The 22,785-nt window shown below is 42.7% G+C and overlaps 3 protein-coding genes across 4 annotated transcripts; 1 reads left to right on the top strand and 2 right to left on the bottom strand.

Moving 5' to 3' along the window:
* Nucleotides 1-932: 932 nt before the first annotated feature.
* Nucleotides 933-4,052, top strand: LOC115398732 (uncharacterized). The gene is made up of 2 exons (XM_030105658.1): nt 933-983; nt 2,167-4,052. The coding sequence occupies exon 2, from the start codon at nt 2,174-2,176 to the stop codon at nt 3,356-3,358; it is 1,185 nt and encodes a 394-aa protein (XP_029961518.1). The 5' UTR covers nt 933-983; nt 2,167-2,173; the 3' UTR covers nt 3,359-4,052.
* A 1,208-nt stretch (nt 4,053-5,260) lies between these two features.
* On the bottom strand, nt 5,261-5,835 carry LOC115397774 (glycine-rich cell wall structural protein 2-like). The gene has a single exon (XM_030104233.1). The coding sequence runs from the start codon at nt 5,833-5,835 to the stop codon at nt 5,296-5,298; it is 540 nt and encodes a 179-aa protein (XP_029960093.1). The 3' UTR covers nt 5,261-5,295.
* A 2,346-nt stretch (nt 5,836-8,181) lies between these two features.
* On the bottom strand, nt 8,182-18,264 carry rassf2b (Ras association domain family member 2b). 2 transcript variants are annotated; one of them, XM_030103928.1, is made up of 11 exons: nt 18,127-18,264; nt 14,576-14,622; nt 13,104-13,179; nt 12,355-12,430; nt 11,979-12,130; nt 11,302-11,417; nt 10,960-11,102; nt 10,716-10,869; nt 10,318-10,439; nt 10,076-10,173; nt 8,182-9,982 (listed from the first exon to the last, which is right to left on the bottom strand). In XM_030103928.1, the coding sequence occupies exons 3-11, from the start codon at nt 13,154-13,156 to the stop codon at nt 9,913-9,915; spliced, it is 984 nt and encodes a 327-aa protein (XP_029959788.1). In that variant the 5' UTR covers nt 13,157-13,179; nt 14,576-14,622; nt 18,127-18,264; the 3' UTR covers nt 8,182-9,912. The 2 variants fall into 2 exon arrangements, with proteins under 2 accessions (XP_029959788.1, XP_029959789.1); XM_030103929.1 differs by lacking the exon at nt 14,576-14,622 and having other exon boundaries at nt 18,127-18,224.
* Between the last annotated feature and the right edge of the window lie 4,521 nt (nt 18,265-22,785).

Genomic DNA, 22,785 nt, shown 5'->3' with positions numbered 1-22,785 from the left:
AAGTGATACAGTCATACTGGATTCAACAAAACAGATGGAGATGATTTGAAATTAAATAAAGAATGTTGTACTATTTCACTATCTGACCAAATATAAAAATAAACTGCAAATGAATGGAATAAATTGTATTTGATGTTGTATTGCACAAGAGAAGCTGCAGATGTAGAAAAATGTTGTAACCAAAGTGCCAAATTCAAAGTGATATTCATGTTTTCAGTGAAACATGAACAAATCACATAGTACGCTCATCTTTCACACAGAGAAAGAAAAAAAATAAAAGAAGTTTAGGGTTGACAAATGAATGTGTTAAGTGAACGATTTAAAAGTGTTTTTCTACTCTGAAGTCTATAGAAATTAATTTTATTCAATTCAAAGTGCTTTTGTTCAAGAAAATATATTTGTATATTTTATATAAAATAGGAAAATAAAAAAATGAATGAATCATTGAAATATGGCTATATCCTAAATATGTGGTTTTGATTATTATAAATGATAACAATAGTTTAATAAAGGGCCAATCACAGCAGGTTTGATGACTCGAAAGAACAAAATGTTCTGAACCAGCAGCGACTCAGGTCGAATCTGGTTCATACTATAGCTATTATGCAACCTGTAATCCCAGCCCATAATCAATCACAGTGTCAACATCAGATTTTAATTTTGAAAAAAGGCTGGAGAATTTTAAATACACATAGCTTCAATGCAAACGTGAATTCAGGTGTGGATCGAGGACTGTGTGATTTTCATGTGGAGGCTGGCAGGAATCCCAGACATGCAGAGGTCCTTGGTCAGCAGGCTGAGATGCTGGGAAATGAGACTGCAGTGAAATGAGTGAAGAGCAGCCTCACCCTCCTCCTCCTCCTCCTCCTCCTCTGTGTGATGGACACACCCACCCACACCCAAGAGGTTGAAAGAAACACACACAGGCGGGAGATGAGCTCCGATGAGGTTCAGTCTGGAGGAAGAGATCGCAACTAATTAAGGTAAAGCTGTGATTGAACGATCTGCGCTTTTGTTGATTCGGAATTAAGACGCATGGCTATTTTTTTTTTCCGATGACACTGCGGCTCAACATGTTTGCAGCTCTGATCTGATTAAAGCGGCTGCAGACTGCGAAAAGCGTGCTCTGTGTGCAGGATGCTTCAGAGCACGCTCAACACTGAGCGCCTGCACATTTATCCATCTCGACCCGAAGTTTAGTTTTCATTTTCACATCTGCACGATTAAATGCATGAATTTGGAGTTGTGACATTGAATGTCCGCCACCACCCTCCGACCACAGCCACGCCCTTCATCCAACTTTGATGACTGTCCTGTCCCTGCTGGAAGGGAACAGTCAATTTAAATATTTAAAGTGAACGGTTTCCTTTTCAAGTAACCGCGATTCCAATTAGTATACGCTGATTGTAGATAATATTGATTTCCAGACCAAAAGTAAATGTGTTGATTGCATCTTTGTTATTGTGTAAATCTTGTAGCTGGCACCACAGGGCAGTTTTTACACAGGACGCCCTACCAGCTGCAAACCTGTGTCAAACACATTTAAAGTTGAAACTTTACTGGGGGTGGTGCCTTATCACAACAGGTGAATCTTGAAAAAATAGAAGGTTCCATCACTGGAGGTAATAGATAGAGTGACTGCAATGCTGTTGCTTGATTTTAGGAATGTTTTTTGATAAACAAGCATACAGTCATAAAGAAGCTAATTGACTGAGTATTTTATCAGAGTGAGTTTCCGTCCATCTAGGAAGCTCCATCAATACTGTAACAAAACCACATTAATATGTATGAACGCATTTTAGAAAAACTGACTTTACTCTTATTACAGGTGGAAGAACAGTTCAGATGAGGAGCAGGAAAAGCTGCTGCTTTTAAATTTGTTCATTCAAATATTACTCCGGTGCTTCCTCCAACAGTTTGAAAACATGCTTGTCAGGTTAATGGATGACCCTAAAATTGCCCCTAAATGTGATTGTTGGTTTGTTTGTGATGGACTGATGAACTGTCCAGGGTGTGCCCTCGCCCATAAGCAGCTGGGATTGGCTCCAGCAACCAATAACAAGATAAGTGGCTTAGAAAATGGATGATAATGTAAAATCGTGAATTGGTCTGTTTTTGTCTATTTCTTACGCACGCTTCCTTTCCGCTTCCCCTCCGTCCCTTCAGGGTGAAGATGAAGCTGAATTCTTTGTCGCTGCTCTGCTTGCTGCTGCTTTTGTTTTACATCCCCTTTTCACTGACCAAGGGAGGATCAAAAGGGGGAGGAGGATCAAAATCGGGAGGAGGATCAAAATCGGGCGGAGGAGGAGGGTGGTTCGGATCGTCCTCTAAAACGTCTAACAAAGGCCACGCTAAATCTGATTCTCATCACAAGAAAACTCAGAGCAAATCTCAGAGTACAGTTCACAAACAGTCAGGGAAAAACCAGCAAGGGACCAGACTGGATTACCCACAAACAGCTGGGGCCGTTCATGGGAGGTACAGCAGTCCAGGGGGCTACCCGGGGGGGTACATCAACCAGAACCCAAACAACGTGATCATGAGTCCGCACTACGCCGGTAGCTTTGGTTATGGGGGTTATCAGACTTCGGGTGGCTCTCTGTTTTCTAACAGAATTGCAGGACTGGGCCATGTGCCCAGCTACCAGTCCAGAGGGTTCGGTCACAACGCAGCGAGGGCTGCAGACGGAGGAGCCATGAACCGGATGGCCCTGGGCTATGGGTTAGGAAGGTTCCCCCGCCCCCACTTCCACTTCCAGGACTCTCAGCAGGAGTATCACTACAATCGGTACATGTACAACAAATATGGCACCCGGTCAACTAACACCAACGACTACAGCAGAGACTACGCGTACAGTCCGTCCCCCCAGGCCCAGACCTACGAGAGCTTCATGAATTCATGCATGAAGAGGTCTGACCTTCTCCCTGTACGGAGTGAAAAACCACGAAACAAACCGGCGAAAACTAACGCGACTGCAGCCGTGCGCTCGGTTCCCGTGTCGAAAACTGTCAGAAACACCACGGAGGGAGACGGCGTTAACGGCACAGCCACAGTGAACACAGACACCTCCACCCTCCCTCTGAATCAGTCTGACGCTGCCAACGCCGTTCCTCCAGCCTCACTGGCCGCCAGCAGCGTGAAAGACGACGACGACGATGACGACGACACAGTCAGCATCGTGGAGATCGGCTACCCGGCACTGATCCAGCAGATGAAGGCCAAGAGATGCTTGGAGCTGTACCTGGACCAGTCCGAGCGGTACATGAAGAGGCTGCATGGACGGGTACGCGGGCTGAAGATTGAATTTCAGGGGCTTTTAGCTGTGCTCATCATCTCTATGCTGATGCTGCTGGATTAGGTCAGGAACACGCTGCGTAGTGTTGCAGGTCGCCCTGTTCCTCTTGGTTGAATGAGAAATGAACATGCACTGTGTTTTACTGGGTTTGTCTCTGTTTGCCTTGAAGTGGATAAAGGGCGATAGGTGATGGATAAATATATCAACTGAGCTTTAATACTGAAACATGTTGACTGTGAGGTGAATCCGCATGAAGCCATTATATTATTATGTTCAAGAACATATTGGGAACAACGTATTGATCAAACCAGCACGCTTAATGCACTGAATATTCTGCCGAAGTAATCGATCATATCTACATACATAATGACTGGATACTGTGTCTGTTGGTGCTCGTTTTAAGTAGAAAACTGCCATTACAAACACATAACCAGACTGATGGATGTTCTTTTAATACCTGGAAGTCAGTACAAACAACGAGTGCCTTTCCTGAATTTTTGACCATTTTGTTAATCATTTCTCCGTGCTTACTGTGCCTGTACGTCGTTAACCCACTTTCTATCACCTCTGTCCTCTGCTGTGCTTCACTGTCTTCTGCGTCTTAATCACATGAGTGCTTTTAAAGTGTAACATCTCAGATGTGTGTATGTGAAGTTATCTTGCACTATATTCAGCAATTATGGTATTAAAAGACTGTATGTTTAAGACAGCTGATAAGATTTGCATCAATCTTTATAGTCAATGAAGCTGGTGACTAAAAAAATTAAAAAAGACCTAATATAAAGTCATCCTTTGTTGTCATTATTGCAGATCGTGTTTTTACAAGCATTTTTTCCCCCATTTTTCCCCAAAACATTTTCTCCGATCGCTGTTTCCCTGTGTGACTGTAGAATAATCCTCTGATCACAAGAAAAACGTGATCACGAACGTGCAAGTTTGTGTGTGTCTTCTCATATAGGCCATGTTATATTTTGCTTAATCTGAAAGTCTTTCAGGACCTTATGTGCTCTACGTCTTCACCCACAGTTGGTTAAGATGAACTGCAGGACCGCACCACCCTCAATTCAATAGAGACGTCCAGAAGATTAATGGAGGGTTTGTAATGGATCTCTGGTGTCACCTCTCATTGGGAGGAACATTTATTGTGGCGTTAAAGATCAGAGGACGGCTCAAATAAGCCTAAAAGCATTGCCAACATAAATGTGTGGTGATTTATGAAATCACAAACTGAACTAGTAGGAAATATTTCAACAACAATTTTACATTTTACTTGACTTAATGGTCACATAATTGCTCCTCTGATCAGTTTGAATGAAAGTACTGACTGAATAACATGATCAGTTTAGCCGAAAACAAAAAGAGAACAAACGCAAAAGACACAAATACTTTTTTATTAAAGTTTTACGTAGAATGAAAATCCAAACATAGCAGCCTGTTTATTATATATAACAAAAAACTACAAAAATATATGAAGCTTGTATTTAAATTTTACAAGGCTGTTTATATACAAAACTCGCATGAAATCTAGACAATTGCACAATAAGAAATTGCACTGAGAAATGGCTCTTTTGTGTTCAGCTGCTCTTTAACTCTGATCCAGACTGTTGAGGTAGACTTAACTACACGTCTAATTCAGTCTATTCACAGATAGTTTTGGTAAAATATAGCCTGAAAAAACACTCAACACCAGTAAAATCATGACCACGGTTATTAAAAGTATATATATATATATAAAAAAAAAACAGGCGCTCTGTAATATTAGACTCTAGGTTACTGTGCAGATTATCTCATTTATCTTGACAATTGTTTGGTGTTTTCTTCTTGTCTCGACTTGTTGCTGCTGATTGAAGTGTGGCGCCACACTGATTCCTCTTCCTGTCCTCGTGGAAGGTCAAATGAGTAATGCTTTCAAGGTCATTCAGTCTTTATTTGTGGTCCTCCTGGCAGTGAGGCCACTGCTTATTTCTGGACTCGCTCTGGGTTTATCTTTAGGAGCTGCTCTACAGGGCCGCCACCCAGTGGCCCACGAGCAGAGACAGCAGCGAGCCGATCACCACGATGATGCTGTTGTAGATGGGGCCACTGGAGGCCCCTGTGTAGTACTCCATGTCTCCGGAGCCCTCGGGCTCATAGCCGGGCCTGGAGCCGTAGCCGCCGCCGCCGCCGCCGCCGCCATAGCGTGGGTATCCAAATCCTCCTCCGTATCCCCCGTACCCGCCGTATCCTCCCCCGTATCCTCCCCCGTATCCGTATCCTCCTCCGTACCCGGGGCGGCTCAGGGCAGAGCCGAGCATGGCGCCTCCTATGGCCCCCGCAGCAGCGGCCCCGGCCACCTTCCCCGCACTGGGGCCCCTGTTCTGGATCACCACGGGAGCCGGCCTGTAGGCCTGACCCCCCCAGCCCCGGCCGGGGCTTCCTCCTCCTCCCCGGCTAAAGCCCCCGCCTCCACGGCCGCGGCGGGCCTCGACGCCGGGGACCAGAGTGGCGAGAAGCAGCAAGCTGAGGAACACCGTGACCGGAAGTCTCTGCTGCTGCAACATGATTCTTTACTCTGGAGAAACAAGGAGAAGAAAAGAGGTTTTTTTTTTTTTTGGTGTCACTTGTTAGAAATACTTTAGTCACTGAATAAATGTAATCTCAGTAAAGCCATTTATTTACACTTGGATACAATTGACAGCACTTAATCGACTTTGCCACTTTATAAACCATCCGTCATTTCTGAGTACATCTAACATTTGAGATGATATCCCAACTTTAATTTGCTTCTTTGTAGCCAATAAATTAATTCTTTTAACAGATACATTTGTTTCGAAAATAAATTTCAACAATTTATCACAGTGTTAAAAGTAACAACTTGAGAGTAATTTTTACTTTCTCCTGTGATTTTGTCCAATTTAAGCTATGAAACTCTGCTTGTTTAGCCAGTGAGTGTAAGTTCAAATGCCCCCAATCTGTACTTATGTAAGCATATTTGGATTTGTCCCATTCCTGTTTATGACTTATGAGATGTTCTCAGTGCAGCTTTAGTTCGGTGGTATTTTTACGTTGTTGACAAATAAAGAGCAGCACAGATCATGGCTCTAAATCCAGCTTTGAGAAACACATCTTACACAAGCTCTGAGGCACAATTTAACAGAGGCGCTGACCTGGGATCAGATAGCTTTCATAATCCCTGAAGGCCTTTAATTAGGATCTGGCAGATACAGTTTGGGGAGGATCTGTGGAGAACACTAAAGCAACAGCTTCTCTCTAGCAGCCAGTGAAGTAGAATTAGATGTGGAAGGAAATGACCTGAAAGACATGATAATGGCTCCAAATATTAGTTTTTTTTTCCTTTCAAGGGCCTGCTCTAATTCCCTTTATTACTATAGTATACGTATACAGTTGTGGTTCAGTGGTTCAAATCTGTTGCGAATCTAATAAGTATGCATGCACAAGACGTGGGCAAGATGTGAGAAAAGAAACAGAGCAAACTCCAGCAGTGCTCAATGCTCAGCGCCCATTCACTCTGGTATTCATGTACTTCGATGTTTATCAGAACACATCTTCTGACACGCTATAATGAAATTGTACTAACCTAACAGAATGATACGGAGCTATTTCAGGCATTTTTAACATCCACCAGGGAAAAAACAAGAAAGGAAACCACTGCTATTGAACAGGGATTGTTGATAAGCAGCGTTATGTAGTTCTGGATGTATTCAAAATTAAATTAATCACATAGATTAAACAATGTAAATGAGAAAAAATAGGCAGGTTATATAAGATTGAAGACTTTGTGTGACATTAGTTTAAAAGATAAATCCCAGGAGCTTCTTTTTTCACAGCTCAAAATATGGAATATATTAATGAATCCAAAACACAAAAGCATCATTATTAATCAGTGCACAAAACAAAGTGAGTCTTCCTCTTCTTGTGATTACAGCTATTTTTCTTTCCAAGCACTTTTTATTTAACATGTAAAATATAACACACTCGATTTATTTCTACTACCCGATTTAAAAAACTCTAACCCTAATAAACACTCGAGTAAACAGCGTAGCTCGCGCAAAGAAGTGAATGAGCTGTAAACCACATGACTCACTCTGCTGTCAACAGAAAGGTGCTCACTCTAATCTGTCCTCTTACAAGATGACTGGAGCTATTATTACTCCAGGTCAATTGGTTGGAGAATAATCCAGAGACTACAGATTATAGTTACACCACCACTACACTTTCTACACTCAAGGTATAGAAATTATAACTTTAATTGTGGTATTAACAGTTATTTCTTAAAAAAAAAAAAAAAAAAGTCTATTTTGAGTAAATGTTGCCCACATAATACAGAAAACTTTGGAAAAAAACACAAAACAAAACAGAAAACAAACCAACATCATTTTGTGTATCATAAGAAATAATCAGTTATTTAAAGATAATTATTCAAACAGAGCATTCTTTGGATGGAGAATGAAACACTCACCTGTTGAGCGGCCTTTCTGAAGGAAATGCGGCGGTTCAGATGTGTGTGTTTCTGTGTGTGTGTGCAGCTCGGGCTCCTCTGATGCTCTGTGGAAACTGTGTTTCAGGGCCACCCTGTTATCCTCCACACAATCTCCATCAGGTGGAGTGGATCACTCCGTTTCACACGCGCTGATTGGCCGAGCGTGGCGTAAGCCGCTGTGCCGACTTCACCCATAAATACCTGGGAGCGCGGCTCGACGTGAGTCTTTCTAAATTTGTCTGAATTATTCAACTGTCCACAGTGACTGAATTAACTGGAACACTTAAGAGGCTTTCCAGAAGCTTCCACCATGACTAATCAAGCATCTCCAGGCCTCTCTGATCAGCATTTCACATCACAAGTCCTCAACATACGAGGAGAACAGATTATACACATACATCCAAAGCTCTTTCCCAGACAAATCTTTATTAAATAACAATCATTGTACGAAACCCTCCAAAATTACAATTTCCACGTAGTGGCATGAGTCCATAACACTTCAGAGTTTCTTCATAACTTCAAGAAAGACAAAATACAAAAGTGGACAGGTTGTTATTGACGGTCAGGTGAACCCGATCGTATACGTACACACACGGATGTACAGACAGGGGGAAACCCGGCTGCTTTCAAACGCTCGTTCACACGTTCAAGACATTCCAAATAAGAAAATAATTCACAGTCTTGTGGGACTTCACGTCTGTGTTGTGCTTCTTTTGTCATTTTTGCTTTATCCAAACAGAAAAGAAAAGAAAGGACATCATTCATGAAGATTTTCTTTTTTACACCCAGCCTCATGTCCAACATTCAGATGTCATCTTTTTGTCTTTTTTCAGCAAAAAAAACAGTCAAACAGTAACCGAGGGAAATGTTCAACATGACTTTTCCAGTAAACACGTTGGGAAACAGAGTGGAGAATGTCCTCTTATTGATTTTACTTCATGTCGGCATCATTAATCAGCTTTTTTTTTTAATCCTCTATAACTTCACACCTCCTTCTGGAGTCCACTTTTAAACTCCAGCTCACCTCTGAGGAGAGGACTGCCCCTCCGTCATCAGTTATCCTTTGAACTTCACGTCATTTTTTTTAAGTCTTACATAAGACACAAACTTGTCCGTTTGCTTTAAAATGTAATTCGATTCTTCGAGGTTTGAAAGGCAGAATGGATTTAAACCGTCAACTATCTCAGAGTGAGGCGAGAAAGCTAACCACCATTCCAGAGTGGATCTTTGACAAAGCCTGAAAATAAAATCTGTCGGCTACACAGCTGGAGCTCACAGATTAACACAGTTTAATTTAATCTCACAATTAGTGAGAAAGGATTTTACAGGAGCCAAGTGTCAAATATTAGCTCACAAAACATTTTGTGACCAAGATTCTGCAAAACTCATTTATTTCTTTTTTTTGTGTTAAAAATCAAACTTTATCAATGCTCCTTTCTCACATTTCCAAAGATCCAAATGTGTTTTTTCTCTCCGCTTCCAGTCCTGCTCACAGTCGGATGAAGCTACACATCTCCAATAAACACACTTCAAGGGGGAAAAGGAAGATTTCTCCACAATCCCGGCCTACATCTTTATCTCTCCGACTCGTCTTGAACATTCAGTCTGTTTTCCTGCAGAGAAACGACCTGCATCCAGGACGGCTGTGTGGTCTGCTGTGGTTCGCTTGTGGCACTTCTTTTGAAACTTCAGACTATTTGATCAAAGTTTGTTTTGTGCTTGAATAACAACCTTTTTCACAGGCACTTCATTAAAGCCGGACAACGTGACGCTGATTTTTGAACAACATCCGGGGGAAAAAAAAATGAGGAAATGGCATTTTTTCTTTTAGGTTAAATCTTGTCAGGCCGGAGGAATGTCGATTGAGAGAGAGAAAAAGAAGTGACTGTATCCCAGTGAGACTCTTGGGGAGTTGCGGTGTCTGGCCGGACAGTCGAGGGTATTGCTGATACGGCTCCTCAGTAACATGCACACTGTGCTGCACGTTAAAAGTTTTTGCTAAGTGCTGAAAACGATGCCACGCAGAGGCAGGACCGTCTCTGAAACTCCAACACCGTGCTGGTGTCGGCTGCTCGCTGGAGGACGGGGAGCTCCGGGAATGTTTGGCGTGACGGAGCGAAGCCTCGCCGGCAGCAGGTCACATGCAGGTCGCCCCCTCCGGGAGGCAGCCCAGCTGCCGCTCAATTATACACCGCAGGTAGTTATACCTGAAAGACGGTCAAGAGAACATTAGCAGAGAGATTAAAAAAACAAAAAAGAAAAAGATTTAACAGTTTTGCATATTTGAGTGATTGATGTACCTTCTTTTAAGTTTCTGCACTTCTCTGTCCTCCTCCTCCTTCAGCTTGGTGATGAAACTCTGCAGGACGGGCATCTCAAACTTAATGTACTGCGCCACCTGGTGGAACAAATGACAGTTCCCATGACAAAACTGGCAGACTTCAAAAAGATGTTAGAGGACAAAATAAATGTCATTTATTTTCTGTCTTTTCGTAACAGGACAAAGAATAAAACAAACAAAAAAAAAGTGTTGTCTATTTACATCATATGTAACTTCTTCTCCCAGATCTTCTTCCATCAGGAAAACTTTGCAGACCTGCTCACACGGACCCTGCATCACTCTGAGCACCAGAGGGTAGTCCGTCCTCTTCAGCTTCACACGCTCTGAAACGCACAGACATCCACAAAACTCTTACAGCAAACACCTTCTGCACGTCTGACGGTTCACATGATGTTAGAAAACACTCCAGTAACTCTCATCACACGATTCACACCAAACCAAAGAAACCGGAGAAGGTCACTGTCACCTCCTCTGTTTTGGCTAAGACGGGATTATCACAGCGGTTCACAAACTCCTGCAAGGTTACAGGATGAAATCTTTATCCTCGCCGCGCTGCCTCTTTCTGCAGCTCGAATCGAAACCGAACGACGCGAACTCACCTCCGCTGGCGTGGACGAGGTAGACCGCGAAGTCGTCTGGGCTGTTCTCGATCTTGAACTTGTTGAGGAGCACCCGCAGCACCTGAGGCGTGGTCATGCAGCTGTTGATGCGAACGTTTGTGACTGAACCATAGGCAGGGGTGAACACCGCCGTCTGAGGAACACACAAAAAAAGCATGAAGACATCAACAATAAGGCTGTTTTCACACGATCAGTTGTTTAAACCGCTCCGAGCAGGTTCTACCTTATGATTGTAGAAGTGTCCGTTGATGGAGAACCGATGGCGTCTGATCTTCCTCTGGTCGCTGGGAGACCGCCGCTGACCCCGCCGCAGCACCCCGGCGTCGCTCTTCGTCCTGAGAAGCTGAGCCGTGCTCTCGCTGTCGTCTGCCCAATCGACAACATGTAGTCCGTATGTTTATTTACTGACATATCGCAGAAAATTGAGATTTTAACATTAAGTAATCCTCGTCTTTCATAACTTCAAACTGAATTTATGTATTATCAATCTTTTTTTTGTGTACAAAGAGGTAAGATTATACTGAATACGCAGCATGCTGTCAGGGTGAGCCGCGGCGCGTCTGACCTTCCGTCTCTTCTTCGGCCACACCATTGTCCTCCGGTTGGCTCGGAGGAGGCGTCACCTCCACGGCGGGCGGGCTCTGCTGCGTCGTCTGTTGGCCGTCTGCGCTGTTGGGGGAACTTCGAAAAGGGAAATAAGAGAGAGTAAAATAGGAGAAAAACAAAGAATGAAGTGACAATGTTTACAGATCAAACACAAATCTTGAAAACACACAGAGCGAATCGCAACACAGCAGCCAACAGCATCAAAAATAAACTTTGAGTGTAACCAGATCAACAACACTGTTACTGTCAGACTTCCTGCTAAAGTGAAGCAGTTCAGTGTTTTTTTTTTACTGTAATGTAGGTCACATTTGCATTTGCTTGTCTGAACTAACGACAGCTGTTCCTCTTTCTGTGACTGAAACATGCAGTGAGGGGCTTCAGCAGCATTTCAACAGATTCTCATTTTTTTATCAATTCTTCTGAATAAATGCTGAGAATGCTGCCATGAAGCGTTCATGTCCTTTATTCATTTTCCTGTATATCAACTTGGAATAGAATCGAAAATAACAGAAATACTACATTCATCTTTATTAATTTTAGACCCTGAAATTTCCCATCAGATAATCCATATCTGGAGCTAATCGATATCAGCGCTGTCTGGCCTCCCTCGGGGTAACTCGATCTGCGCTGATTTACCCCTGACTGTCCAGATTGCAGCCGGAGTGCCAAGACGTGGAGGAAGGAGGCGGTCGGATCCGTTCGTGGTCATCTTGCATCTGAAGCCTGATTGGCCGCCGCAGGCCCCAAAAGATATTCAGCAGACCCTCGACGATCAGCTCCCCCTCTTCCTGTTGGGAGACGGCAACTACGATCAATGCATGAACGCGATACACACACAAATACACACAGGATAAATACACACAATAGACGACTACTGCCTCTCTGAGTAAGAGCCGAGGAGCAAATTTAACCACAGAGGACTGAGAGGAGAGGAGGTTTGAGGCTGACCTGCTGAGAAAACAATCAACATTTAAATAAACAGAGAGTGTGAGAGAGAGAGGTAAATACTCACTTCTCTGTGCCGCAGCTGCAGATTCTGACCCTCATAATACAGGTTGTACGTTTTCAGATGTGACAGGACTGTTGCCCTAAAGACAAGAGAAGATGAAGCAATTTTTTCTCATCACGTAATGGAGTGTGCACTCTACTACCGACTATTTCACACAGCATAGAAAAGGTGAACTGTTTTACTGATTTGAGTCAAGCATTAACTTCAGCACATTTTGAGATGTTTGTGAAAAAAAAAAAAAAAAACTCAGCACAAAAAGTGACGAAATTTGAGTTTGGAAGGTGTTTTTCCTATGTCACTTGGAAATAAATGGCGAAATATCAGGAAAAGTCTGTGAAAACAGTATTTCAACGGGATCCAACCCTCATATTCAACTCTGCTGCTCATTCCATAAATGCATGCTCCTTAAAAATGTGGACCCTTTAAAAGGAGAAATAAAGACATGTTTTTCCCAAAGTCAAATTTATTGCTGTGTTCTGTGGAAATAATCAACAAAAACACAAATTACTTATATTTTATACTGAGTTTAGAAAGTAAAAAAACAATTTGTGTTGCTCCAAAAAACAATCACATAAAAGACTGTCAATGTTGCTCTCACAGTGCAGTGTGAGTCTATAACTGGCTCTGCTCTGTTTAGTGAAGCCATCAGTATGTTCCTCCAACCTCTTTACTTCATAATTTCTTCTTTATGTTGCCAGACAGAAATCAAAACATACATTTTATACAGAGTGAGAAAAGCCGTGAAGCCTTACTTGCTGATGAACTTGTTGAGTCCAATCTGAACCCCGTCCTGTGTTTCATCCATGCTCAGCGGGCATGAGAGACGAGCTGCGACACAAACAGAGAGTCAGTGTTCGGCCGTTCGATTCAGTCCCATGACTCCTCATGACAGCAGCGAGCAAGACTGGAGGAGGACGGCCTGAAGAGGACAGTGACTGCCGGAAGAGTAGGAGGAGGTGAAGCTTCGGGCCATAAACAACACCAACAGCAGATTATATCTACTTTCCTGTCAACTAATTCCTGCGTAGACACCCGCAGTTAAACCACTGCTGAGCCTTAAAACAGCCACACAGCTGCTCTTCACCCAAAGATCCTTTTGTTTTCTTAAATCTTTCTTCACCTCCTTTTATTCTGTCTTTTTTTTTTTTAACACACACACTACTACTCGCAGCTGTTTCAGATGGCGCTCTGCCATCGGCTTGTAGACCTTTCACTTCCTGCCTGCTGCTGAATGAGTTGAGTGTGAGCAGCGAGCTTGGCAGGAGGGAGGCCCCCGGAACCAGACAGACAGGTGCGGGACACATGGACCGCCCGCCGCCGCACATTATTTCAGCTGCTTAAACATTTATTACTGAGCAGGATCCCGGCGGAACGCAGCCAGGGCCTTCAGTCGCTTCGTCCCCAAAAGCTGATCTGAAAAGCTGTGAGGAGGCAGCTGAGGGAGAGCGAAACATTAATACTGCATCTCATGCAATCTCAGGGAGTTTTTCATGTTTCGGCGTGCAGGCTGGAGAAGACAAAGATTTAGGTTTTGCAGTCAGATTTTTTTCCTCAAACTTCCTTGATCTTTTGACTTTTCACCGAATTGCATCATCGGTTCAAAACTGAACGAACTCCGTTCACGTCACAGGAGTCGACGTTCAGCGCAGAACTGGAGAACTAAGTACGAGTGTGTGTGTGAGAGACGGTCTCTACGTCCGGGGTGTAACCCGCCTTCACCCATAGTCAGCCGGGATTTAACTCCAGTGCAACACAACTCTGAGCTGCATAAAGCAGCACAAAATATGAATGGCTGGATAAAAGAATAAGAGGAAATAGTCCATATTGGTGTCTTTTCACAAGTGAAGCACCAATGTAATTTTTAGCTTCCTTCCCTGAACACACATTAGTATTGTATTTGCTTTCATCGATGCCACTTTAAATTTGACTTGGCATTAGCTATAAGGACAATCAGGGGTAAGAACTGATCAATTATTGTTTGACTGAATCAGAATTCTTTGAAACAGTACATGAATGACTCACATGTTTAAGAAGCGGTCACGTACAGTTCATACTGCACATGTTTACTGTTGATTAAACCTTCTATAAAATCCAAAGCTTTTGTCCTCCATTATGCTCTTACATCACAAAATGCCACAGTGCAGTGGATTAAATTTACAAAACAAGTATATTTAGGCAAAAAAAAAAAAAAAAAAAAAAAAAAAACGTCATGAGACTTTCTTACCGTAGCAAAGGCTGTGCGATTTAGTGTCTCCACAAAGAGGGAGCTGCCTGTGTGAGGAAACAGCGACAGGTCAACATTTACAGTCAGGTGTCCTTTCCAACAGCCCACGAGGGTCTTTTCCCTCCGTGTGTGACAGCGAGGAGGCGAGGAAGAGTGGGGGCGTTTAAAGGAAGCGCTCCCCTTCCGCTATATCACTTCCTCCTTGACTCAGTCAGGCACAGAGGAAACTGACACCGGCCCTCACACGGCCCAAAACTTCCTCAATTCAAGTGGCACAGATGAACTATCACGCCGTCCGAAAGTGAGTCAATACACAAGAGCGTGCACGGGAAAACCGATAAGGCCTGCCTCACTTCACCGTCGAACCGCGAGAGCAGACACTGACAGCTCGGTGTAAACAAAACGTACAAGCTGCTGCGAAGGCTCGGCGCTGACAGGTAACACCGGGCTGTCAATCTCTGAAACAAATGTGTTCAGTTGTTGTGGGCAGATTAAAAATTAAACACCAATCAGCCCAGCGCCATGCCAGGGCCTATCAATATTTCAGCAACTCTATTAGCCCTGTCAAGCAGTCGAACGCTCATCATTGACCTGCCCAATGGAAATCATTAGCTTTTAATATGGTGGTGGTGGTGGTGGTGAAAGGCAGCTGTGCTCGAAGACTCATTAACAGGCGATGCCAGAGGTCTGAGAAGGATGCGAGACCGTCAAGTCACAACAAGGCCCCAGCAGTCTGTCAGAGTCACAAAATCAACGTGAACTTCAAGTCAGATCGATTGTTATTCGATAACAGAATTGTTCCCTCACTTTTTCTGCCTCAGGCTCTTGAGATTAAGAATAAAACCTAATTACACAGTGGACCTTTAAATGTTCTGCTGAGAGTCATGAAAAGCGTGTCCTTCTGTTTCATGCATGCTTTTCTTCCTCGGCTCCAGATCTTGTGATTTTGTTCAAACCACAGAGCAGAGCTGGGACTCTCACTGCAATACTGACATTATTAAATGGAGCTAGAGCAATGTAGGAACAATGTATTGCTTTTGTTTGTTGTGAGTAGCACAATATAGTTAGGTCAGGCTGGGTACTTGGAATCACTTCAATACTATAGCTGACCTGAAAGCTATCCATCCATTTATCCATGTTTTACTTCGCTTTTATCCAACCCGGGGTCGTAGGGATCAATGACTGACTATGGGTTCATTCAGGGAAAGCTTTCCTAATGCACATTTCATGTCAAACTAAGCTATAGTTGACCATAGTTGGGAGAAATCTGAATAAATGAAGCATGAAAGTCAACAACACAGGATTTCTGAATCCGTCATGAAGTTGCACCAATTCATATAAACTTTTATGTTGATTAAAGGTTATTAAATCGTATACACTGCATCAATGATCGACTAAATAATTCAAACTTCACGTCTTTCATAACCAGAGGCCCTGGTCTCTGTGGATATTGTTTGTATGGCTCCGCAGCCAAAAGCCTCATATAAATACAGACAGACTGACCCACAGCTGACCCAGTCCTGTTCCAGATCAGACAGCTGCTCTCTGACGGAACCTCGGCCCAAACGGAGAAGCCGCTGACTGCCTGATTCCCCCCGGGACTCATTACAACATCAGCCAAAGCGCCGTCTCCCCCCCATCTCATACCACTGTGCCTCTTTTGCCTTAATTTGGTTTGGGCTGCAGTCACGATGTTTATCAGAGGATTTCATATTGACTCCGATTGGAAAACTCTTCCCTCTCTGCTGTTTGTTTTTTCCCCCCCCACTCTGCTTTCTCCTCACATCTTCTTCACCCCCCTCCATGAAAGACTAGTCGCTAGACAACAAGCTATTAAAACCACCACTTCCTGCCTTCTCCCCCAGCTCTCTCTCACTCTTCCATGGATACACATACGTGCGCTGCTTTCTGTCCTCTTGCCCCATTGACTCTGAACCTCTTCTTTCAACGTTGCTGGCCGACACCATGGAAGAACAGCCCCAAACCTCCTCCTCCAAACACCACGTCCCTCTGCCTCCATGTTGCCACTGCTCTGCCTCACTATTGTCATTATTGTCATAGCAACACAGAAAACATCTGAGCTCCAGCAACTAGCCTGAAACACAGAGCCAAAAATAGTGTATGTGTGTTTTTTTTTCTCTCCTGCTCCTTGTGAGGCCCAATGTGGTCGTCAAAGACGTTGCAACTGCAACTGCAAATACGGCTTCCAGGTCGTCCGGATCAATGCAAACTATTGTCTTTTAGCTGACCAAACTGAAACAGAGCTTTTGTTAGTATTGATGAAATCAACTCAAACACTGACGTCTCGCGTTATGTAAGTAGTACAGACTGCATGTGATGAGCATTTTAATGAGCATTACGGCAGGTCAGAGAAGCAGACTTGGGATCAGACGTTTCCAGGTTGAAATCCCACTGCTGAGAGGTCACCACTGTGAGTCCACGAGCAAGACCCTTGACCCCCTCTGCTCCCCAGACACCACGGCAGTCCGCTGCTCCGAGCATGTGTAGTTCAGGTCAACTATGGACAGGATGGCTTACATGCAGAGAGGGAATTTTCCTAAGGGGATCAATAAAGTATGCTTCCTTTCTTTCTCCCATTACAAATAGTTTTGCAGTTTCTTGGGGACTGTTGGTGTCATCAAACTGGCTGTGCTTGCTGTACTTACAGCAAGAAAATATCTGGTTCTTACAGGTTTGGACTTTTCATGTGGAAAATTTGTCTGATCTCTCTGAGAATGTGTGGATTTTGTCCAATTTGAAGCAATTCTAAAACCATTCCCGAGATATTCATGTGTGTCTGCTCTGTGACGGACTGGCAGCCTGTCCATTGTGTAAACCTGCTTTCATTCAGAGTCAGCTGGGATTGCCTCGAGCCCCCTGCGACCCTGACCTGGATAAAGCGCTATAGAAGATGGTGTAGATGGACTGTGCAACCTGAAAATCACCTTAGAGCTTCTGCAGCTGAACAGTTTTCAAAGTTAGTCTGAAATTGCAGTTGGAGGTGTAATTTATTTCAGGCCTGCTAATATTCAGCTGCAGCTCAAACCAGCTTTTGAAGTCGTGTTATTAGCCAAAAATAATGCACTTTTTGGCAGTGCCTCTGTCTGGTGCCTTATGAGTGCTGAGAGGAATTTTAACTATTGTCTGTTATGTAACCTGCTTTACTAATACATAGCTCTGTGCACTCCCTGGTAGAGTCCACATGTGGTGAAACAGGCAGTTTTCTGGCATTTTCTACTGAAGCTGGGGTGTGAAGCAGGAGCTGTGGTGTCTCAATATCATCAGTGCACGTGCATGCATACACTACAAACACCTTATAGACAAGTGTTAAGCCTCTGTGTGTCGCATTTGATTTTTTTTTAATTTAAACTACTGTTTTGTGCTTTTCCATTGATAAAATACAGTCAAGTCCAAGAACAGTCCTCGCTTTTAAACTACACCCACCGCCTATCGCCACATCTTCCCACAGATATCATCACGATCGGCTGACTCGGCGACAGCGACCCTCCGTCTGAATCCAGCCCGCTCCTGGAGACCCTCGCTCCGCTCACCTTCCGCGGGGCTCCTCGGTCGTTGCTCCCCGGCTGCTCCCCTCTCCTCCCCGCCTCGATGCGGCTCTCCGTTCACGGGTGACTCCTCCGCTCAGCTCCGCTCCGCTCGCTCCTTCTCCGGGCGTTGGAAACAATCAGCGTGCAGTCGTGCATCAGGAGGAGGAGGAGGAGGAGGAGGAGGAGGAGAGTCAGCGCGAGGGGTCCATCTGTTGTGACGAGGCTCGCGGCACAGCAGCGTCTCGCGGGGCCCCGGCCGGGAGCCAATCAGAGACCGAGCCTTTGTTCGCGCCGCGTGCTGAGCTGAATGAAAACACGACAACAATAGGAGAGACGTGCACGCGCACGACACCACTCATTGTTTTGCTTTTTAAAAAAAAAATTCCCACAGATTCACTGAACGGTAAAAATGTAAATAAATAATTTAATGAAAGTTCAAAGCCACATGTGAAAGTCTGTCCTCATCTTTAACTTTTAAGAACGTTCATCATTCATTTGTCCTACATGGATACTGAGAATTCAGGCTCTTATGATTCAGCTTACTAAAAACAGCTCCCAAGTCGTTCTTCTGTTTTTAAAGAAAGAAATTATACTTTATTGATCCCTCGTGAAGATTATTTGTCTGCATTCAGCCCTGGGGTATTCATAATTAACCTTGAAGCCATTCTTATCTAGTGAACAGCATGATCACAGGCCCAAATACCAATAAGGCCCTCCTGTATGGAGTTTGCATGTTCTCCGTGTGCATGCATGGATTTCCTTCAGGTACCGGTGCTTCAGTTTCCTGAGGTTAATTGGTGTGACTTTAAATTGTCCGTGGCTGTGAATGTCAGCGTGTGGTTGTTGTTTAAATAAAACTAAATTGAGCTGAATTGAATGTTGAGTTGTATTATACATATTACGAAGCCATAGTAATTTAAATAAAAGTGCATAATGTGACATAATGATAATATTTACATTAAATGCTTAATAATCAAATAGGATGGGCTTTATTGTATTTTGTAAAAACAAACAAAAAAAAAAACAAAAAAAACAAAAACAGTATTGCTTTGAAACCTTTGAAACAATATTGCCAATGCCTCAGTCAGGACAGTTCTAAATGACGTCATCGTCTAATTTGCATATCTGGGTCAAATTAGATGATGATGTCACTCAAATTGATACATTGTTGCAAACTCCTGTCAAGAAAGTTCTAAATGATGAAGGAAAGAAGGAACCTTATTGGTGCAAGTGAATCATCAAAGGCAGCTTTCGAATGGAAGTACAGACATCTATTGATACATCTATTCTGTTTCATTTATTGTTTTACAAAGGTAGAAATGCTGTCTACAGTAACAAATCACATTTATTGGTGTCGTCTCATATTATCACACAGCAACATTTGGATAATTTAGAAATAATGTAGTGTTTTCTGCTTGTAATTTATTCTCCCAAGAGTCCATTTATTTAATCAATCATGTATTCAGTTTTAGAATAAATGACTGAACATGCATCTTAATGATCCATTAAGAGAGGATCCAGATTCTTTGACATATTTTTTGACAATTCTTTTCAAGTAATGCAATAGTTATTTTGTCTAGTAACTCAGTTACTTTTTTTGAGATGTAACTAGTAACTATAACAAATTGCTTTTCAAATGTAACTTGCCCAACACTGGTGATAGCTGACTTCAGGAGAACCAGAGGGACAGAACAGCCAGAGTGGACTCCATGTATTTCAGCCAGCTGAGGCAGAAGATCTCCAGCATGATTCAGGACAACACCCAGTCGGCTTCCCGGAAGGCAGAGCGTCTTCCCTCAGAGTCCTAACTGTCCTAACCACTCCAAAACCAGTTCAACACGGCTGGGCTGAAAAAGCACAACGATTCCATGTGTAATATATTACAATTTACAATTAGATTTGCACCCAATGCTCTGTCATTATTAAAATTTCAACAGTTCATATGTTGTTCTCATATTACTTTTCCTTTTTCTGGTTCATCGCGCTGCGACAGTAAACATGCTGTGATTATAATTTAATCAGTTATGTTGAACACTATTGCACAAAGATGTTTCTGGAGCTTCATGTGAACACATTTGTGTGGCATATTAAAATAGATGATCGGCTCCATCACCTCAAACCAGAACTGGGATGCAAGATGAAAGGACGGATGGATGATAGATCTGGGTCATCTCTGTTTGGTGGATGGGACTGGAAATAGGCTGGTGAACAGACTTGTCTCTTGTTTAAAAGTGTATTTCACCTGACAAGATTCTTCCCCTGTGACTTAGTGGAATTGAGTAGTTTTTAACATTTCAAATGGGAATTTTTTTTCTTTTGATTCATCATATTGAAGAATTGGTCACTTGAGGTAGATGTGCCGATTGCTTCTTGAAAAGGAGAACTGGGTTCTTATCAAACAAGACACTCCTTTAGCTATTTGTAGTCTGCACTACTATGAATTGAAAATTTATCATGCATAAGTTCTATTACTTTATAAGATACAACAAAAAAAAAATTTCAGTGGTGATCTCATGTTAAGAAAATCTGCAGCATCTTCACACGTCAAATTATGTAGTGATTTGCTCCATGAATTAGCTGTAGAACGAAGAGTCACCAGGTACTCTCCTCCACTCTGCAGAAACTGGGAAAATTCATCTCTTTTTTTTTTTTGAGAGCTTCAAAGGTGCATAAGAAACAGAAGCCCTGGAAAGGCGTCTGCTCTTCAATGAAACTGAGCATGTGAGTCTATTTTTCCCCCCCAGACTGCAGTACTATTACTTTCCTGAACTTCAAACAGTTTTTAACTTGCTTCCAGCAATGCATGACATGACTTTCTGAATCTAAAATGATGTACTCTCACAGAGAGACTTAGATTTTTGGGCTTGGGGTTGTTTCTGTAGAGAGCTTGTAAGTTTATGCTTGGGTATTCTCTGGGATCGCTGTGAGAGATTCGTATTGTATGAATCGTCAAGTGGTGTGAATCTGTGATACACTGACCAATTGTCTTAATGTGTACCATGTCTTCAACCCAGACAGCTTAGACCTGTCGCCCTATATATGAGCCACTGACTGATTACAAGATTGGAGACACCTGTGATGCTAATTAGTGGACACACCTTGGACTGACATGTCCCTTTGGTCACATCATTTTTGTCCAGGCCCGTTTCTTTTTTAGTTTTTGAGTTTATTTTTTAAAATAATTGTGTTGAAACATGATTGAAAACCAATGTCTGACTTTCATTAGTTAAATTTCATAGATTTTTTTCTTACTAATAGTTTTGTCAGATTCAAATTATTTCTCTGACCATTATGAATTTTTCTTTCATTAAACAAAGTTCCTCGTTTTTCCATTGGCATTGATGTCCAAGAGAAAAGACACATTCGTTGTTGTTTTTTTTTTCAGTTACCTTCTGAAAAAAAAAAAAAAGAAATCAGTCCAGTCTGGTGACACGAAAGAAGACAAAAGACTTGATTCATTGATTCATTCTGTAACATCTTATTAAATAGTTTTAGGAACAAAGAATAAAACATTTTCTTGCTACAATTAGTTTACACAATTTATCTCCCAGAATGTTTAGCAAACTTTCCTGAAATTAAATATACATTTTTTTTTTAGTTTGTTTTTACATTTATTTAAAGTCTCTCAGATTGTTCTTTGATTTATACGGTTAATGTGTTAACTTGGACAGAAAGCAATGTTAGAGTAAAAAAATACAATATGAAAAGGTCCTAACAAACAAACATAAAGGACTCCACCAAAGCACAGATTTAAAATAGGATCAAAATGTATTTACTTTTTAAATAACGAGTACAACAAAAGGGTGCGCTTTCCAGCATGATTTAAGATTAAAAGGTGTGATTTGATTTTTCTTTTTTACAAATATCTGCTTGCAAAAACATAAAAACAATGTATAAAAAAACCCCAAAAACATCCAAAAAGATAAAACAATACACAGAAGTATATTCTTCAGGTAGCACCCCCTTCAAAATAACTGAAAGGGATTGATGTCTTTGTGTTCCACACCTCGTGGCCACCTTTTTGAGAGGCGTTTGCTGGTTAGACTGATTCGAGTGATTCAAGGCAGACAGAAGATGTTTGTACTGTAAATGAACCAATTCTGTAACGACTGTAAGAGATCCGTGTGTAAACAAGTGTGTTGACGGCTGGAAGTTGAGAATTACAAAGAAGACGAGGCAGCCTGTAGGCACAGAGACATCAAATGTTCTTCTTGAAGGTAAATGATCAGGCAGGTTCGCTGAGCTGCCAAAGACCTGCAGACTCTGAATAAGGTGGCCAGTCGGTGTCTCCTCCTGCATCCCCGTTACATCAACCGTAAAAAATTTCCCGGGGGGAGAAAACCAGGTACACTAAACATGAGAGGACACCGGTATCTTGTCAGTGCAGGACTGAGGGTTCCAGCGAAGGGGTGTGAGTGTGTGGTGAGAGACCGGCAGGGATGGGGGAAGAACAACACGGACATATGACTGAAAGCAAAGTGACAAAATTGTGCATGTGAGTGTCTGCTATTTACCAACGACTTCGCTCTAAGAAGGTGTCTAGCATCCCTCTGTTTATCCGGGAGAGGGGACTTTAGGGTCCGCTGCTCCTGGAGCAAGCTGACTGCAGGGTAAAACAAACAAACACAAAAAAAAAAAAAAAAAAGCTGGTGAGCCAACAAC

This window comes from Salarias fasciatus, chromosome 12, assembly GCF_902148845.1.
Source record: "Salarias fasciatus chromosome 12, fSalaFa1.1, whole genome shotgun sequence".
Classification (NCBI taxonomy): domain Eukaryota; kingdom Metazoa; phylum Chordata; class Actinopteri; order Blenniiformes; family Blenniidae; genus Salarias; species Salarias fasciatus.
The sequence above is the reverse complement of the archived record's forward strand: the minus strand, read 5'-3'. Positions and strand labels throughout refer to the sequence as shown.